The 19,560-nt window shown below is 46.4% G+C and overlaps 1 protein-coding gene across 1 annotated transcript in view; it reads right to left on the reverse strand.

The window, feature by feature from the left end:
• Window positions 1–19,560, reverse strand: part of LOC147121708 (regulator of G protein signaling protein-like) — a 109,221-nt gene that overhangs the window by 47,810 nt on the left and 41,851 nt on the right. The window contains exon 7 of the mRNA XM_085977989.1: window positions 15,051–15,113. Coding sequence (XP_085834115.1) covers window positions 15,051–15,113 — 63 coding nt within the window. The remainder of the gene's footprint in view (window positions 1–15,050; window positions 15,114–19,560) is intronic.

The raw sequence follows: 19,560 nt of genomic DNA on the forward strand, positions 1-19,560 counted from the left end.
GAGAGAGAGATGGGGAGAGAGAGAGAGAGAGCCGGAGGAGAGAGAGAGAGCCGGGGGAGAGAGAGAGAGCCGGGGGAGAGAGAGAGAGAGAGAGAGAGACGGGGAGAGAGAGAGAGAGCCGGGGGGGAGAGAGAGAGAGACGGGAGAGAGAGAGAGAGACGGGGAGAGAGAGAGAGCCGGGGGAGAGAGAGAGAGAGAGAGAGACGGGGAGAGAGAGAGAGACGGGGAGAGAGAGAGAGACGGGGGAGAGAGAGAGAGAGACGGGGGAGAGAGAGAGAGAGACGGGGAGAGAGAGAGAGAGCCGGGGGAGAGAGAGAGAGAGACGGGGGAGAGAGAGAGAGAGACGGGGGAGAGAGAGAGAGCGCCGGGGGAGAGAGAGAGAGAGCCGGGGGAGAGAGAGAGAGAGCCGGGGGAGAGAGAGAGAGAGCCGGGGAGAGAGAGAGAGAGCCGGGGGAGAGAGAGAGAGAGCCGGGGGAGAGAGAGAGAGAGCCGGGGAGAGAGAGAGAGAGCCGGGGGAGAGAGAGAGAGCCGGGGGAGAGAGAGAGAGAGCCGGGGGAGAGAGAGAGAGAGCCGGGGGAGAGAGAGAGAGAGCCGGGGGAGAGAGAGAGAGAGCCGGGGGAGAGAGAGAGAGCCGGGGAGAGCGGGAGAGACGGTTTGTACCCAACGACTGTTTAAAAAAAAAATTAATACTGAATGTACCCAACGAGGGTCAACGACTGTTTAAATTAATATTGTCCGTACCCAACGAAGGTCAAAATTGTTTGACACCTACAGAATGTTGGAAAACTGTACTTTTTGTTATGTAAGCTTTGGCAATATGGTTCCCTGTAAACTTTCATGCCAATAAAGCATTTGAATTGAAAAAATTGAATTGAGAGACGGGCAGAGAGAGAGACGGGCAGAGAGAGAGACGGGCAGAGAGAGAGACGGGCAGAGAGAGAGACGGGGAGAGAGAGAGACAGGGAGAGGGGAGGACGGGGAGAGGGGAGGACGGGGAGAGAGAGGGAGACGGGGAGAGAGGGGGAGACAGGGAGAGAGGGAGACGGGGGAGAGAGACAGACGGGGGAGAGAGAGAGATGGGGGAGAGAGATGGGGAGAGAGGGAGACGGGGGAGAGAGGGAGACGGGGGAAAGAAGGAGACGGGGGAGAGAGAGACGGGGGTGAGAGGGACGGCGAGAGAGGGACGGCGAGAGAGGGACGCGGAGAGAGGGACGGGGAGAGAGGGAGACAGGGAAGAAAGAGAGATGGGGGAGAATTGTCAACGGTAGGTTCAGAGGGGACTCTCTAGGAAGATCGACCTATTCTTCCCCTCTTGGCATCAGCACCGTAGACTATATGATTACAGATCGGGACCCATCCTCTTTCAGAGCATTCACAGTCAAACCACTAACACCTCTGTCAGATCACAGCCAAATTACTGCGTATCTTAAAAGGACAGAAACAACCAACACAGAAACACAGCCCAGTAAGCTGTACATCATTAACAAATCCTACAGATGGGCCCAAAATATCACTGAAAATTACCAGAAAGCAATTAGCAGTCAATCAACTCAATCTCTCTTGGACACCTTTCTGGAAAACACATACACTCACAATAAAGAAGGCGTAAGCCTGGCAGTGAATAACCTAAATAATATTTTTGATAATTTGGCATCAATGTCGAACTTGAAATCTTCCAAGAGTAAATCCAAAACACAAAACCACGAAAAATGGTATGATTCAGACTGTTATAACATCAGAAAAATATCAAACCAAAAACACAGACAACCTGAAAACGAGGAATTACGCCTTGCTTATTGTCAGGCACTAACACAATACAAAAACACACTCAGAACCAAGAAAGAACAGTATATTAAGAATAAACTCAGCACCATTGAAGAATCTATTGATTCTAATTGTTTCTGGGACAACTGGAATACATTACACAAAAAGCAACACGACGAATTGCCCATTCAAAATGGAGACATATGGGAAAACCATTTTGAAAAATTATACCAGAAAAACACACTAAGCCCAGAACAAGATCAAATATGTAAAAAATTGGAAAAGCTCGAACTGACCATAAAAGATTACCAAAACCCTTTAGACTCCTCAATAACTGAAAAAGAGCTATTTGAAAAACTCAAGGACCTGCGACCAAGAAAAGCCTGTGGTGCAGATGGCATCCTAAACGAGATGCTTAAACACACTGATGATAAACTGAAATTGGCTATCCTAAAACTCTTCAACTTGGTTCTGAGTGTCGGTTACTTCCCTGATGTCTGGAACAAAGGACTCATAACGCCCATATATAAAAGTGGAGACAAAGTTGACCCAAATAACTACCGAGGCATCTGTGTGAACAGTAATCTGGGGAAGGTATTCTGTAGTATCATAAACAAAAGACTTATAAACGTCCTTATGGAGCACAACGTCTTGAGTAAAAACCAAATTGGATTCTTACCAAATTATAGAACATCGGATCATATTTTCACCTTACACACCCTAATTGACAAACATGTTCACCAAAACAAAAGCAAAATTTTTGCCTGCTTTATAGATTTCCAGAAGGCTTTCGATTCTATTTGGCACGATGGTCTATTCTTAAAACTTATTGAAAGTGGTGTAGGGGGAAAAACATATGATGTAATTAAATCAATGTATACAAATAATAAATGTGCAGTTAAAATTGGAGACAAACAAACAAAATATTTCTCACAGGGGTGTGGCGTGGCGCAGGCCTCGTCTATCTCACCGACACTTTTTAATATTTATATAAATGAATTGGCAAAACTACTTGAACAAACTACAGCACCTGGCCTCGCCCTATATGACTCCAAGGTTAAATTCCTCCTCTATGCAGACGACCTGGTTCTGCTCTCACCAACAGAGGAGGGTCTACAGCAGAACCTGGATCTGCTAGAGTCGTTCTGTCAGACCTGGGCCCTGACAATAAACCCCCGAAAAACCAAAGTTCTTGTGTTCCAGCAAAGATCCAGACATCAGGGACCCAAAATAAACTTCACATTCGGAGCAACAAAAATTGAACAAACTACAAATTACACATGCTTAGGCTTAAAAATCAGTTCTACGGGAAATTTTCATTTGGGTGTGAATGAACTGAAAGAGAAAGCAAAAAGGGCTTTCTATGCCATTAAAAAGTCAATCCAAATAGAAATTCCAATTGGCATTTGGCTCAAAATGTTTTAATCAGTAATTGAACCAATTGCACTTTATGGCAGTGAGGTGTGGGGTCCGCTGACACAACAAGAATTTGCAAAATTGGACAAACATCCAATTGAGACCCTGCATGCAGAATTCTGTAAAAGTATCCTCCGGACTCGGAGGAAAACCACAAACAATGCATGAGGGCAGAATTAGGCCAATATCCACTACTAATTAATATCCAAAAAAGAGCCATCAAATTTTGGAAACATCTAAAAATGAGCAACCCCCACTGCTATCATTACAAAGCCATGAAATGCCAAGAGGGGAACAAAGAGAAGAGTCCCCTCAGTCAACTGATCCTGGGACTCAGTGAAGTAACTATTAACACTACTAATAATAATCAGCCCCAGGACAGTGACATCCTAACAGAGAATTCGACCCAACACAATTATTACTAAACAAAAAGAAAAATATTTGACATATTGGACAGAAACGACAAAAACCCAAAACAAACTCGATTGCTATTTGGCCCTAAACAGACCGTACACAATGGCTGATTACCTGACCATGGTGAAAGATAGCAAACTGAGAAAAACCTTGACAATGTACAAACTTAGTGAGCATAGCCTGGCCATCGAAAAAGGCAGACACAGGCAGACCTGGCTGCCCAGAGAGGACAGGCTGTGCTCTCACTGCAGTCAGGTAGTGGTGGAGACAGAGATGCACTTCCTCACAACTTGTGGAAACTATCAGGACATAAGGGGGAATTTCTACCCAAAATTCATAAAAATATGCCCTGAATTCGAAAATTTGAATGACCACCAAAAACTCCCATATCTATTAAGGGAACAGAGAAAATGTGTAACATTAGCGGCAAACTATGTTACAGCTTGCCATAAGCAGAGGGACAACCAGTGACCATTGAATCTAAGAAAAGATTATATGTATGTTATATGTGTGTATATTTATGTATACATGGGTATATTTGTCTATACACTATGTCTAGATCTGCGTTTATGTGTTCAATTATAAATGTTCTTTTTCTGTGCTTTGGCAACATAAGATGTATCTTGTCATGCCAATAAAGCGAATTGAATTGAATTGAGAGAGGGAGAGATGGGGAGGGAGAGAGAGACGGGGAGGGAGAGAGAGACGGGGAGGGAGAGAGAGAGACGGTGAGAGAGAGAGAGAGACGGGGAGAGAGAGAGAGAGAGAGATGGGGAGAGAGAGACAGAGACGGGGAGAGAGAGAGAGAGAGACGGGGAGAGAGAGAGAGAGACGGGGAGAGAGAGAGAGAGACGGGGAGAGAGAGAGAGATGGGGAGAGAGAGAGAGAGACGGGGAGAGAGAGAGAGAGACGGAGAGAGAGAGAGAGACAGGGAGAGAGAGAGAGAGAGAGACGGGGAGAGAGAGACGGGGAGAGAGGGAGAGACGGGGAGAGAGGGAGAGACGGGGAGAGTGGGAGAGGCGGGGAGAGAGGGAGAGAGGGAGAGACGGGGAGAGACGGGGAGAGACGGGGAGAGAGGGAGAGACGGGGAGAGAGAGGGAGAGACGGGGAGAGAGAGAGAGAGACGGGGAGAGAGAGAGAGAGAGACGGGGAGAGAGAGACGGGGAGAGAGGGAGAGACGGGGAGAGAGGGAGAGACGGGGAGAGAGGGAGAGACGGGGAGAGAGGGAGAGACGGGGAGAGAGGGAGAGACGGGGAGAGTGGGAGAGGCGGGGAGAGAGGGAGAGACGGGGAGAGAGGGAGAGACGGGGAGAGAGGGAGAGACGGGGAGAGAGAGAGACAGGGGAGAGAGGGAGATGGGGAGAGAGAGACTAGGGAGAGAAAGAGATGGGAGAGAAAGAGAGACTAAGGGTGAGAGAGACTAGGGGGGATAGACTGGGGGAGAGAGAGAGAGAGAGACTTGGGAGAGAGAGAGGGGGATAGAGAGGCGACCGCACATGTACAATGGCTGGTGGAATGAGGCGAAAGCAAACAGGTTTTAGGCCCCCGGTGAAACAAAAATGAGAATTTTATTTTTTAATTCAGAAAATTGTTTAAAGCTGGAAAAGAATACGGAAAAGTGATGTTGAATGTCCTGCGGTATGTTCCAGTTAAATTTTGCCAGGTGTTGTCCCCTTTTTGAAAGAGTCTATCAGGGTTATTTAAATCATGTTATGAAATCGGGGAAAAAGTTTGTACCCCTGTTTGTACCTCAGAGTCTGTGAGAGACGAAGGGAATGGCAGCATAAAAAGAGGAAACAACTTCTCCAAAACTGATCCCAACTCATCGCCAAGGCTGGGGATCGATAACTTCACCGCCTTCTTAGGAAGTTTAACCACTTTATTCACTTTCTTATTTGAGCTCCATTTGGAATTAGAGTTTATTTTATTATTTTTTGTTGTCTGTTTAGCGACAGCGTTGAAGAGGGAAAGAGAAACTTGGAGCAACTTCTGTCAACGCTGCAACGAGACTTGAAAGAATTTAAAGATTTTTAATGAACTTCTCTCAAAAAATGTTAAAAGCACTTGTTTCCCCCCTAAGTTTCGAACATGATTTTACATAAAAACATAAGAAACAGGAGCAGGAGTAGGCCATTTGGCCCTTCGAGCCTGCTCCGCCATTCAATGAGATCATGGCTGATCTTCTACCTCAACTCCACTTTCCTGCACTATCCCCATTTCCCTTAATATCCAAAAATCTATTGATCTCTGTCTTGAATATACTCAACGACTGAGCCTCCACATTTTGGAAGAAACAGAAAAAAAAATCAATTTTCCCCTCATCTAAACAAGTTTCAACCAGGTCTTGAAGTCCAAATGCTTTTAAAGAAGTTCTTAAATGCTTAAAACATTTTAAAATTGAAATTTCTCAATATTTGATTTTGAACGATCGACTGAAGTGAGTAGCTTTACACAAACATGCAACCATGCTGTTGAGGAGGGGGAAAGGCAGGGGAGGATTTGTAGGATCACAGAAATCACAGAAACCCCACAGTGCAGATAGAGGCCATTTCGGCCCATCGAGCCTGCACCGACACATATCTGACCCGATCCCTGTAACCCCTACACCAACACATATCCCAGTAACCCCACTTATTTAATCCCCCTAACACTAAGGGTCAATTTATCATAGCCAAGCAACCTAACCCGCACATCTTTGGACTGTGGGAGGAAACCGGAGCACCCGGAGGAAACCCACGCAAACACGGGGAGAATGTGCAAACTCCACACAGACAGTCACCCGAGGCCGGATTCGAACCCGGGTCCCTGGCACTGTGAGGCAACAGTGCTAACCACTATGCCACCATGCATATTACTTTTTATTGACTTTTTAAAAAATATCATTAAGACGTTTAGCAAGAGAACTAAAAAAGGAGAAAAACATAAACCATTTTATTTTGTCTGTCGTTCTATGGTCCTAACAATTCTCAGGAATAATGTAAATATAGATTTCCTCTTAAACATTTAGTGGAGTGTAAATAGAAAAACAAATTATGTAATGATGTATAAAAATGGCAGGAAGCTACTTTAGAAGAAACCACTATTTGTTTGTTGAGAAAGACACAGAAAATACTTTGATTAAACTGATAATGTACAATTTTTATTTGGTATAAATGTTTGAAATAGGAGATTAAAAATTGAGAGTAAAATGAAGTTTGTTTCCCACTATTTAATTGCGAAGTGCCTAATATAATTCAACACTTCGTGATAAGAGCAGGGATTAATATTGTGTAGAATGTTTGAGGGGAAAACATAAGAAGCGAAATTTGTAAATTAACATCTTTACGTCAACACATTAGTAAACATTTCCAAGTCAGTCTGATTGGTTTTCCTGTCCAGGAAGAAAGATGAATGCTTATTTCTGATAAATCATAGCTTTTTCTGCTTTTTGTTTTTAATTCGGTGATGCAAATTGTGTATGTTTTTCTGCCCTTGTGAATAAGTGCTATATTTCTGACATGTTACATGGGGGGGGTTGCTGGTTCAAGAAGACAAGGTTTATTAATGGAAGCGAATAAAGTTGGAAATATGGATACCCGTTTTTGTTCAATTCTTTTTAATACTGTGAACTAAAGAACTACAGCACTTTATATCTGTTGGTTGTCTGGTTGCATTGTGATTAATATTCTAATTACTTATGTGAATGTACAGCACATCAGCACCATAGGAAAGCAGCTGCTCCTGCTGCTTGTGCAGCCACTGCTATAGTGACATGAAGGATGGGCTAATATGTTGAAAACCTTAAAATGAATACAAATTGCACGAATAGATATGCCTCTTTCAGCTCACCTTGGGCTACTGGATTGTTTGTCGATGCATAACTGTGTAACTGAGTGAGGTTTCTGAAGTGTTAATGCATTATTATGCTGTTCTTTTATATCCCAGTCATTTCTGACAAGTGATTTATTTATTAAATAGAGTTGGTAAATGACGAACTAAAAGCTTTTAATTAATTATACCATAAACAAACTTGCAGAATGGGCATGTAAATGACAAATGAATTTTAATATAAATAAGTGTGAAATAAGGAGGCCATCTACTCCTGGGAAAATAAGGGGGAGAAATTGGGTTGGTTTGCTCAAATCCCCTAGCGCCCGAGCGCAAATCCTCTAGTGCCCAGGCGCGGTGCCGCTAACGCCTCCCACGAAATTCAGCGGGCGGTTAGTGGTGGCAGTAGCCAGTAGCACCCCGTGGCACTGAGCCGCCAACGATGTCATCATCACCGTGCGCAGTGCCCCGCTCGCGCCCCGGCCACAAACTTCCCTTGCGCCCCGACCTATCGGTGGATGATAAGTCCGACAGGGTCAGGGGAGCGTTTTTGCAGCGGCGGCGACGCTACTTAAAGGGCAGGTGTCAGGCAGCCATTTTTATTTTGTCCGACTGCCAGCACCTGCCCCCTTTCACATTTGTATGTGGGGTGCCCGCCACGATCGATCAGCCATTAACTTTAATCAGGGGAGGAGGCCTGCAATGACCCAGCGCCGCACGTAGCATCACGAAATTCAGTCGTCGTGCCCCAAGCGGGGGGTGGAGTGCTTTCCAGTAGCGCCCCACCTCCTGCTTGGGGCGCTACTACTGAATTTACTTTTACGGGGCGCTCGACGTGAGGGCCCCTAAATGGGTGCCACCCAATTTTTCCCTCTAAGAGTCTAAATAGGGTAGAGGCGTAAAGGGATCTCGGGGTACAGATTCACAAATCATTAAAAGTAGCAACGCAGGTTAAAAAAGCCATAAAAGTGCAAATAAAGCAGTGGGGTTCATTTCTAGCGAAGTTATGTTAAACTTGTATAGAAGCTTGTCTGACTGTCTCATGATTTAAGATGGTGGGTTGGCAGTAAGGCATTGCTGTGTATCTGCTTTTAAGTGGTTTCTGTTGCTGGCGTTGTTGTAAAAGTTGTTGTTGTTTTAACATTTGCTCATGGACAAAAAGGTCGCGCTCAAAGGAGTTCATGGCTCGCTCAGTACAAAAACAATTAGAGCGAACAAGGTAGAGTGTACATGGTGTGTGGAAGGAGAGTAAATGGGTGGGTAGAGTCCATGATAGGGTGGAGTGGACATGGTGTGTGGAAGGAGATTAAATGGGTGGGTAGAGTCCATGATAGGGCAGAGTGTACATGGTGTGTGGAAGGAGATTAAATGGGTGGGTAGAGTCAGTGATAGGGTGGAGTGGACATGGTGTGTGGAAGGAGATTAAATGGGTGGGTAGAGTCCATGATAGGGTGGAGTGGACATGGTGTGTGGGAGGAGATTAAATGGGTGGGTGGAGTCAGTGATAGGGTGGAGTGGACATGGTGTGTGGAAGGAGATTAAATGGGTGGGTAGAGTCCATGATAGGGTAGAGTGTACATGGTGTGTGGGAGGAGATTAAATGGGTGGGTAGAGTCCATGATAGGGTGGAGTGGACATGGTGTGTGGAAGGAGATTAAATGGGTGGGTAGAGTCCATGATAGGGTGGAGTGGACATGGTGTGTGGAAGGAGATTAAATGGGTGGGTAGAGTCCATGATAGGGTGCAGTGTAAATGGTGCGTGGAAGGAGATTAAATGGGTGGGTAGAGTCCATGATAGGGTGGAGTGGACATGGTGTGTGGAAGGAGATTAAATGGGTGGGTAGAGTCCATGATAGGGTGGAGTGGACATGGTGTGTGGAAGGAGATTAAATGGGTGGGTAGAGTGCATGATAGGGTGGAGTGGACATGGTCTGTGGAAGGAGATTAAATGGGTCGGTAGAGTCCCTGATAGGGTGGAGTGTACATGGTGTGTGGAAGGAGATTAAATGGGTGGGTAGAGTCCATGATAGGGTGGAGTGTACATGGTGTGTGGAAGGAGATTAAATGGGTGGGTGGAGTCCATGATAGGGTGGAGTGGACATGGTGTGTGGAAAGAGATTAAATGGGTGGGTAGAGTCCGTGATAGGGTGGAGTGTACATGGTGTATGGAAGGAGATTAAATGGGTGGGTAGAGTCCATGATAGGGTGGAGTGGACATGGTGTGTGGAAGGAGATTAAATGGATGGGTAGAGTCCATGATAGGGTGGAGTGGACATGGTGTGTGGAAGGAGATTAAATGGGTGGGTAGAGTCCATGATAGGGTGGAGTGGACATGGTGTGTGGAAGGAGATTAAATGGATGGGTAGAGTCCATGATAGGGTGGAGTGGACATGGTGTGTGGAAGGAGATTAAATGGGTGGGTAGAGTCCACGATAGGGTGGAGTGGACATGGTGTGTGGAAGGAGATTAAATGGGTGGGTGGAGTCCACGATAGGGTGGAGTGTACATGGTGTGTGGGAGGAGATTAAATGGGTGGGTAGAGTCCATGATAGGGTAGAGTGTACATGGTGTGTGGAAAGAGATTAAATGGGTGGGTGGAGTCAGTGATAGGGTGGAGTGGACATGGTGTGTGGAAGGAGATTAAATGGGTGGGTAGAGTCCGTGATAGGGTGGAGTGTACATGGTGTGTGGAAGGAGATTAAATGGGTGGGTAGAGTCCGTGATAGGGTGGAGTGGACATGGTGTGTGGAAGGAGATTAAATGGGTGGGTAGAGTCCGTGATAGGGTGGAGTGGACATGGTGTGTGGAAGGAGATTAAATGGGTGGGTAGAGTCCATGATAGGGTGGAGTGGACATGGTGTGTGGAAGGAGATTAAATGGGTGGGTAGAGTCCATGATAGGGTGGAGTGTACATGGTGTGTGGAAGGAGATTAAATGGGTGGGTAGAGTCCATGATAGGGTGGAGTGGACATGGTGTGTGGAAGGAGATTAAATGGGTGGGTAGAGTCCGTGATAGGGTGGAGTGTACATGGTGTATGGAAGGAGATTAAATGGGTGGGTAGAGTCCATGATAGTGTAGAGTGGACATGGTGTGTGGAAGGAGATTAAATGGGTGGGTAGAGTCCATGATAGGGTGGAGTGTACATGGTGTGTGGAAGGAGAATAAATGGGTGGGTAGAGTCCATGATAGGGTGGAGTGGACATGTTGTGTGGAAGGAGATTAAATGGGTGGGTAGAGTCCATGATAGGGTGGAGTAGACATGGTGTGTGGAAGGAGATTAAATGGGTGGGTAGAGTCCATGATAGGGTGGAGTGGACATGGTGTGTGGAAGGAGATTAAATGGGTGGGTAGAGTCCATGATGGGTAGAGTGTACATGGTGTGTGGAAGGAGATTAAATGGGTGGGTAGAGTCCGTGATAGGGTGGAATGGACATGGTGTGTGGAAGGAGATTAAATGGGTGGGTGGAGTACATGATAGGGTAGAGTGTACATGGTGTGTGGAAGGAGATTAAATGGGTGGGTAGAGTCCATGATAGGGTAGAGTGTACATGGTGTGTGGAAGGAGATTAAATGGGCGGGTAGAGTCTGTGATAGGGTAGAGTGTACATGGTGTGTGGAAGGAGATTAAATGGGTGGGTAGAGTCCATGATAGGGTGGAGTGGACATGGTGTGTGGAAGGAGATTAAATGGGTGGGTGGAGTGCATGATAGGGTAGAGTGTACATGGTGTGTGGAAGGAGATTAAATGGGTGGGTAGAGTCCATGATAGGGTGGAGTGTACATGGTGTGTGGAAGGAGATTAAATGGGTGGGTAGAGTCCATGATAGGGTGGAGTGTACATGGTGTGTGGAAGGAGATTAAATGGGTGGGTAGAGTCCGTGATAGGGTGGAGTGGACATGGTGTGTGGAAGGAGATTAAATGGGTGGGTAGAGTCCATGATAGGGTGGAGTGTACATGGTGTGTGGAAGGAGATGAAATGGGTGGGTAGAGTCCATGATAGGGTAGAGTGGACATGGTGTGTGAAAGGAGATTAAATGAGTGGGTAGAGTCCGTGATCGGGTGGAGTGGACATGGTGTGTGGAAGGAGATTAAATGGGTGGGTAGAGTCCATGATAGGGTGGAGTGGACATGGTGTGTGGAAGGAGATTAAATGGGTCGGTGGAGTCCATGATAGGGTGGAATGGACATGGTGTGTGGAAGGAGATTAACTGGGTGGGTAGAGGCCATGATAGGGTGGAGTGGACATGGTGTGTGGAAGGAGATTAAATGGGTGGGTAGAGTCCATGATAGGGTAGAGTGGACATGGTGTGTGGAAGGAGATTAAATGGGTGGGTAGAGTCCATGATAGGGTGGAGTGTACATGGTGTGTGGAAGGAGATTAAATGGGTGGGTAGAGTCCATGATAGGATGGAGTGGACATGGTGTGTGGAAGGAGATTAAATGGGTGGGTAGAGTCCATGATAGGGTGGAGTGGACATGGTGTGTGGAAGGAGATTAAATGGGTGGGTAGAGTCCATGATAGGGTAGAGTGGACATGGTGTGTGGAAGGAGATTAAATGGGTGGGTAGAGTCCATGATGGGTAGAGTGTACATGGTGTGTGGAAGGAGATTAAATGGGTGGGTAGAGTCCCTGATAGCGTGGAGTGGACATGGTGTGTGGAAGGAGATTAAATGGGTGGGTAGAGTCCATGATAGGGTGGAGTGTACATGGTGTGTGGAAGGAGATTAAATGGGTGGGTAGAGTCCATGATAGGGTGGAGTGGACATGGTGTATGGAAGGAGATTAAATGGGTGGGTAGAGTCCATGATTGTGTAGAGTGGACATGGTGTGTGGAAGGAGATTAAATGGGTGGGTAGAGTCCATGATAGGGTGGAGTGTACATGGTGTGTGGAAGGAGAATAAATGGGTGGGTAGAGTCCATGATAGGGTGGAGTGGACATGTTGTGTGGAAGGAGATTAAATGGGTGGGTAGAGTCCATGATAGGGTGGAGTGGACATGGTGTGTGGAAGGAGATTAAATGGGTGGGTAGAGTCCATGGTAGGGTGGAGTGGACATGGTGTGTGGAAGGAGATTAAATGGGTGGGTAGAGTCCGTGATAGGGTGGAGTAGACATGGTGTCTGGAAGGAGATTAAATGGGTGGGTGGAGTCCGTGATAGGGTGGAGTGGACATGGTGTGTGGAAGGAGATTAAATGGGTCGGTAGAGTCCATGATAGGGTGGAGTGGACATGGTGTGTGGAAGGAGATTAAATGGGTGGGTAGAGTCCATGATAGGGTGGAGTGTACATGGTGTGTGGAAGGAGAATAAATGGGTGGGTAGAGTCCATGATAGGGTGGAGTGGACATGGTGTGTGGAAGGAGATTAAATGGGTGGGTAGAGTCCATGATAGGGTGGAGTGGACATGGTGTGTGGAAGGAGATTAAATGGGTGGGTAGAGTCCATGATAGGGTGGAGTGTACATGGTGTGTGGAAGGAGATTAAATGGGTCGGTGGAGTCCGTGATAGGGTGGAGTGGACATGGTGTGTGGAAGGAGATTAAATGGGTGGGTAGAGTCCATGATAGGGTGGAGTGTACATGGTGTGTGGAAGGAGATTAAATGGGTGGGTAGAGTCCATGATAGGGTAGAGTGTACATGGTGTGTGGAAGGAGATTAAATGGGTGGGTAGAGTCCATGATAGGGTAGAGTGTACATGGTGTGTGGAAGGAGATTAAATGGGTGGGTAGAGTCCGTGATAGGGTGGAGTGGACATGGTGTGTGGAAGGAGATTAAATGGGTGGGTAGAGTCCATGATAGGGTGGAGTGGACATGATGTGTGGAAGGAGATTAAATGGGTGGGTCGAGTCCATGATAGGGTGGAGTGGACATGGTGTGTGGAAGGAGATTAAATGGGTGGGTAGAGTCCATGATAGGGTGGAGTGGACATGGTGTGTGGAAGGAGATTAAATGGGTGGGTAGAGTCCATGATAGGGTGGAGTGGACATGGTGTGTGGAAGGAGATTAAATGGGTGGGTAGAGTCCATGATAGGGTGGAGTGTACATGGTGTGTGGAAGGAGATTAAATGGGTGGGTAGAGTCCATGATAGGGTGGAGTGTACATGGTGTGTGGAAGGAGATTAAATGGGTGGGTAGAGTCCATGATAGGGTGGAGTGTACATGGTGTGTGGAAGGAGATTAAATGGGTGGGTAGAGTCCATGATAGGGTGGAGTGGACATGGTGTGTGGAAGGAGATTAAATGGGTGGGTAGAGTCCATGATAGGGCGGAGTGGACATGGTGTGTGGAAGGAGATTAAATGGGTGGGTAGAGTCCATGATAGGGCAGAGTGGACATGGTGTGTGGAAGGAGATTAAATGGGTGGGTAGAGTGCATGATAGGGTGGAGTGGACATGGTGTGTGGAAGGAGATTAAATGGGTCGGTGGAGTCCATGATAGGGTGGAGTGGACATGGTGTGTGGGAGGAGATTAAATGGGTGGGTAGAGTCCATGATAGGGTAGAGTGGACATGGTGTGTGGAAGGAGATTAAATGGGTGGGTAGAGTCCATGATAGGGTAGAGTGGACATGGTGTGTGGAAGGAGATTAAGTGGGTGGGTAGAGTCCATGATAGGGTGGAGTGGACATGGTGTGTGGAAGGAGATTAAATGGGTGGGTAGAGTCAGTGATAGGGTGGAGTGGACATGGTGTGTGGAAGGAGATTAAATGGGTGGGTAGAGTCAGTGATAGGGTGGAGTGGACATGGTGTGTGGAAGGAGATTAAATGGGTGGGTAGAGTCAGTGATAGGGTGGAGTGGACATGGTGTGTGGAAGGAGATTAAATGGTTGGGTAGTGTCCGTGATAGGGTGGAGTGGACATGGTGTGTGGAAGGAGATTAAATGGGTGGGTAGAGTCCATGATAGGGTAGAGTGGACATGGTGTGTGGAAGGAGATTAAATGGGTGGGTAGAGTCCATGATAGGGTGGAGTGGACATGGTGTGTGGAAGGAGATTAAATGGGTGGGTCGAGTCCATGATAGGGTGGAGTGGACATGGTGTGTGGAAGGAGATTAAATGGGTGGGTAGAGTCCATGATAGGGTGGAGTGGACATGGTGTGTGGAAGGAGATTAAATGGGTGGGTAGAGTCCGTGATAGGGTGGAGTGTACATGGTGTGTGGAAGGAGATTAAATCGGTGGGTAGAGTCCGTGATAGGGTGGAGTGGACATGGTGTGTAGGAGGAGATTAACTGGGTCGGTAGAGTCCATGATAGGGTAGAGTGGACATGGTGTGTGGGAGGAATGGATCTGATGGGCTGTATGGGCATTCCTCGTTCAATACTTTATGGTATTTATTTTAAAGTCAGAGGATTTTAATCTCAAATACGATCAGTGAAAATTGAAAACCCCCAAATGCCCATTTTCTAGCCTTGATTTTTTTTTTGTAATATTCTCCTATTTCCCTTTGAAATGCAAGTTAACATCAGGAGGAAAGTTTACACTGAACGTTCTGCTCTTTATTTCCTCCTGAGCTTAAATTTAGTGGTACAGTACTTGGAGGGATGCGAGGCCTGTCTGTCTCAGACCTGCTATCCTTTGTGCAGTTTGGCGGCGTCACTCCCCATCAACACAACTGGTGGTGTTGGACAGTGTAAAAGGATCTGTGACAGTCTTACCACAAGATGTTGGAAGTTCTTATCATCTTGATCCAGAAACTCATCATACGTATCTCGAAGTATCTGTTGGAAGAGTAGACACCACATTGAAGGGCTTGTTTCTGCTTCACACATACTTTAAGATCACATCCAGCCTGCCCTATATGGCACTGACCCACACAGTTGGCCTCAGACTCAATTCAATTCAATTCAATTCAAATCGCTTTTTTGGCATGACAAATTACATCTTATGTTGCCAAAGCATCGAAAAACATTCATGTTTGTTCACAAAAATACAGATCTATCCATACAGTGTATAAACAGATATATCCCTGAGTGTATAAATATACTTTCATATAATTTATATATACTCTTTTCTTATTTCATTCCTGGTCTAGGCTGAGTCGGTTGATCTCAGGCTGGACAGCAGCTGGAGCATTCCACTTGGCTTCGGGTCTCCTGAGCTAGGGAAGGGAAATTCAACCAGGGTTCCCGCTCTTGAGGGCTGTCAGGTGCCTCCTCTTTGACAGTGAGTGCTCGTGTATGGGTGTTGGGAGAGGACAAGTTCAGGCTCAATGGTGATGACCATCTACCGGCAAGGTACCAGAGGCACACTGTCACCTGCGCAACCAGACCTTGCAAGGTCTGGCAGTAGTCATGTGCTCCGTGAGGGAGCGGAGACAGTAGCTGATGTGCCATCCTTTCTTTTAACCAGTTACGTGATAAGTGACGAGTGCCGGAACAGCTTTCAAGACACCAGGGAAATCGCAAGCCTGCTCCCTGTTTTGTACCCACTAATTTAATGGGTAGAAAGATATGGGGAATGCACAGTGTTCTCCTGATATACTCTCCTGCTGGGCATGGGTGGTCTCATGTCACGCTGACCATAACTGTACATAGCTACTGGCCAACCACGGACACCTTCATCGGACCTCTGGCAACTTGAACCCACTGATTTGGCAATCTAGAATCATAGGGTACGAAATTCGGTTACACCCCATTTGGGGGTGGCAACTGAATTAGCACCGGACATTTAGCACCTGGCGCGGTAGCACTGCCCTGCCCACTAAATTTGGCTTACCGCCCCGGAGAGGAAGTGGAGTACTATCACTGGCGCTCCACTTCCTCTTGTGGCGGTGTCAGGTGCGCAAAGCGCTCAAATGCTGGAGCACTACGCGACCACTCCAAGTAGCACTGACGCGTTTCACCACCCGCCCCTTCCGTTAAAGGGGAAGGACACTGCGAGCCCTGCAGGGCCTCCAATGGCCCACACTAGGCCACCAGGGCGGCGTGCTGCCACGGCCACTGACCACGCCACTTGCCGCCATGAAGGGACGACCTGGAGGTCGGCCAAAAGAAGAAAATGGCGGCACGGGTCGCAGCTGTACCTCCCCTTTAAATACCGCCCTGCGAGCGGAGGTCGGCCCGTTTCGGCAGCCTCGCGGCGCGTAGCTAAATTTCTGCTGCGGGGCGGCAAGGGTCCGCGGCGGGATGCTAAGGGGTCGCGTCGCTCGCCAATGACGTCATTGCCGGCGGTAAGCCCTTTGCGCCCCCCAGTGGCGCTAACGGCAGGCGCAAAGGAGCGGAATTTTGCCCCCATAGAATTTTATAGCACAGAAGGAGGCCATTCAGCCCATCGTGACTGTGCCGGCTCTTTGGAAGAGCGATCCACTTGTTCCTATTTCCCCTGCCCGGTTCATTTTTTTTCTTTTTCAAATATTTATCCCCTTTTTTAAAATCTATCGTCAATTCTGCTCCCATCATTGTTCTCCAAGTATCTGTTGGAAGAGTAGACACCACATTGTAGGGTTTGTTTCTGCTTCACACATACTTTAAGATCCCATTCAGCCTGCCCTGTATGGCACTAAACCACATTCTATGCCCTAACATAAAAATACCTGATAACCTCTTCCTTCATTCGTTTTGCGATGATCTTAAATTTCGCCCTCGTCACCCATTGAAACAAATTTCCCTTATTCACCTCATCAAAATCCTTCACCATACAACCCAGCATCCTTTGCTTTGCCAGGCAGAGTAGTAGGCGCAGGCAGGTAATACAGGGGTCCCCTGTGGCCATCCCCCTCTCAAACATCCCCCACTAAAAGGACTAAGAGTGTTAAAAAAACAAGCCTGAAGGTTTTGTCTCTTAATGCAAGTAGCATTCGTAATAAGGTGGATGAATTAGCTGCACAAATAAATGTAAACGGATATGATATAATTGGGGTTACGGAGACATGGCTCCAGGGTGACCAGGGCTGGGAATTCAACATCCAGGGGTATTCAATATTCAGGAAAGACAGGCAAAAGGGAAAAGGAGGTGGGGTAGTATTGCTGGTTAAAGAGGAGATTAACACAATAGTAAAGAAGGATATTAGCTCTGATGATGTGTAATCTGTATGGGTAGAGCTGAGAAATACCAAAAGGCAGAAAACGTTAGTGGGAGTTGTATACAGACCCCCAAACAGTAATGCTGAGGTTGGGGATGGCATTAATCAGAAAATTAGAGACGTGTGCAATAAGGGCACTGCAGTTATCATGGGTGACTTTCATTTACATATACAGGAAACTTTGGTTTATCCGGAGGTTAACTGTCCAGAATGCTCAAGCCACCGGCAAAAATCAGGAGCCGTTTCGTTAGTTTTTTTTTCTTTTCGTTGCTTTTTTTTCACCAGTCAGGCTCTGCAAGGTCTCGCTGAAGCTGTTGCTAAGCTACAGAGACGCTTGCAAGGTATGGCCGACTGTTTAGAAGCTGTTCCTAAGCAACAGGGTTTGTTGCCAGATACAGAGCTCAAAATCTCCGTATGTTTCAACATTAGCGCTGGTTTGTCTGGCAGTTTTGATGGGACAGCAACAGCTCAGTCCCGTCGGTACCGGATAGCACAAAGTTTCCTGTATATTAGGCTAACCAAATTAGTAACAATACTGTGGAGGAGCAAATCCTAGAGTGTATACGGGATGGTTTCCTGGACCAATATGTCAAGGAACCAACTAGAGATTAGGCCATCTTAGACTGGGTATTATGTAATGAGAAAGGATTGATTAGCAATCTTGCTGTGCAAGGCCCCTTGGGGAGGAGCGATCATAATATGATCGAATTCTTCCTTAACATGGAGAGTGACGTCGTTGACTCAGAGACTAGGGTCCTGAATTTAAATAAAGGAAACTACGATGGTATGAGGCGTGAATTGGCTAGGATGGATTGGGGAATGTTACTTCAAGGGTTGACGGGCAACAGGCAATGGCAAACATTTAAAGATCGCATGGATGAACTACAGAATTTGTTCATCACTGTCTGGCATAAAAATAAAACAAAAAAGGTGATTCAACCGTGGCTAACAAGGGAAATTAGGGATAGCATAAGATCCAAGGAGAGGAAATATAATTTCGCCAGAAAAAGCAGCAAACCTGAGGATTGGGAGAAGTTTAGTATTCAGCAAAGAAGGACAAAAGGATTAATTAAGAGGGGGAAAATAGAATATGAGAGTAAGCTTTCAGGGAACATAAAAACTGACTAAAAGCTTCTTTAGATATGTGAAGAGAAAAAGATTGAAGTCAAGCGTAGGTACCTTACAGTCAGAATCAGGGGAATTTATAATGGGGAAAAAGAAATGGCTGACCAATTAAATATAGACTTTGGTTCTGTCTTCACAAAGGAGGACATAAATAACCTCCCAGAAATGTTGGGGAACATAGGGTCTAATGAGAGGGAGGAACTGAATGAAATCAGTATTTGTAGGGAAATGGTGTTCGGGAAATTGATAGGATTGAAAGCCGATAAATCCCCAGGGCCTGATGGTCTACATCCTAGGGTACTTAAGGAAGTGGCCCTAGAAATAGTAGATGCATTGTTGGTCATCTTCCAAAATTCTATAGACTCTGGCACAGTCCGCATGGATTGGAGGGTAGCTAATGTTACCCCACTATTTAAAAAAGGTGTTAGAGTGAAAACGGGGAATTATAGACCGGTAAGCCTGACATCTGTTAAATCCGTGAATCTTTAGGTATGGTGTTCTTCAATAAATAGACGGAGACTGCAGATGAACAATCAACAGGTGTTTACTGGATGAGGGTATTCTAAAAACTAACAGTGCAGATCCCTACTCAGGGTTTATATACAGGTGTGGTCACTGCCGGTACTACAGTATACAGGAGCTGTAAAAGTAGTTCTCCTCTTAAAGGTACATACATTACAACATCGGTAGTGGGGAAAATGCTAGAGTCCATTATAAAAGATGTAATAGCAGAGCACTTGGAAAACAGTGACAGGATCGGAAAAAGTCAACATGGATTTACAAAAGGCAAATCGTGCTTGACAAATCTACTGGAATTTTTTGAGGATGTAACTGGTAGAATAGATAAGGGAGAACCAGTGGATGTGGTGTATTTGGACTTTCAGAAGGCTTTCAATAAGGTCCTGCATAAGAGATCAGCGTGTAAAGTTAAAGCACATGGGATTGGGGGTAAGGTACTGACTTGGATAGAGAACTGGTTGGCAGATAGGAAGCAAAGAGTTGGAATAAACGGGTCTTTT

This window comes from Somniosus microcephalus, chromosome 3, assembly GCF_052327205.1.
Source record: "Somniosus microcephalus isolate GS21.2 chromosome 3, FLI_Smic_1.0, whole genome shotgun sequence".
Taxonomy (NCBI): domain Eukaryota; kingdom Metazoa; phylum Chordata; class Chondrichthyes; order Squaliformes; family Somniosidae; genus Somniosus; species Somniosus microcephalus.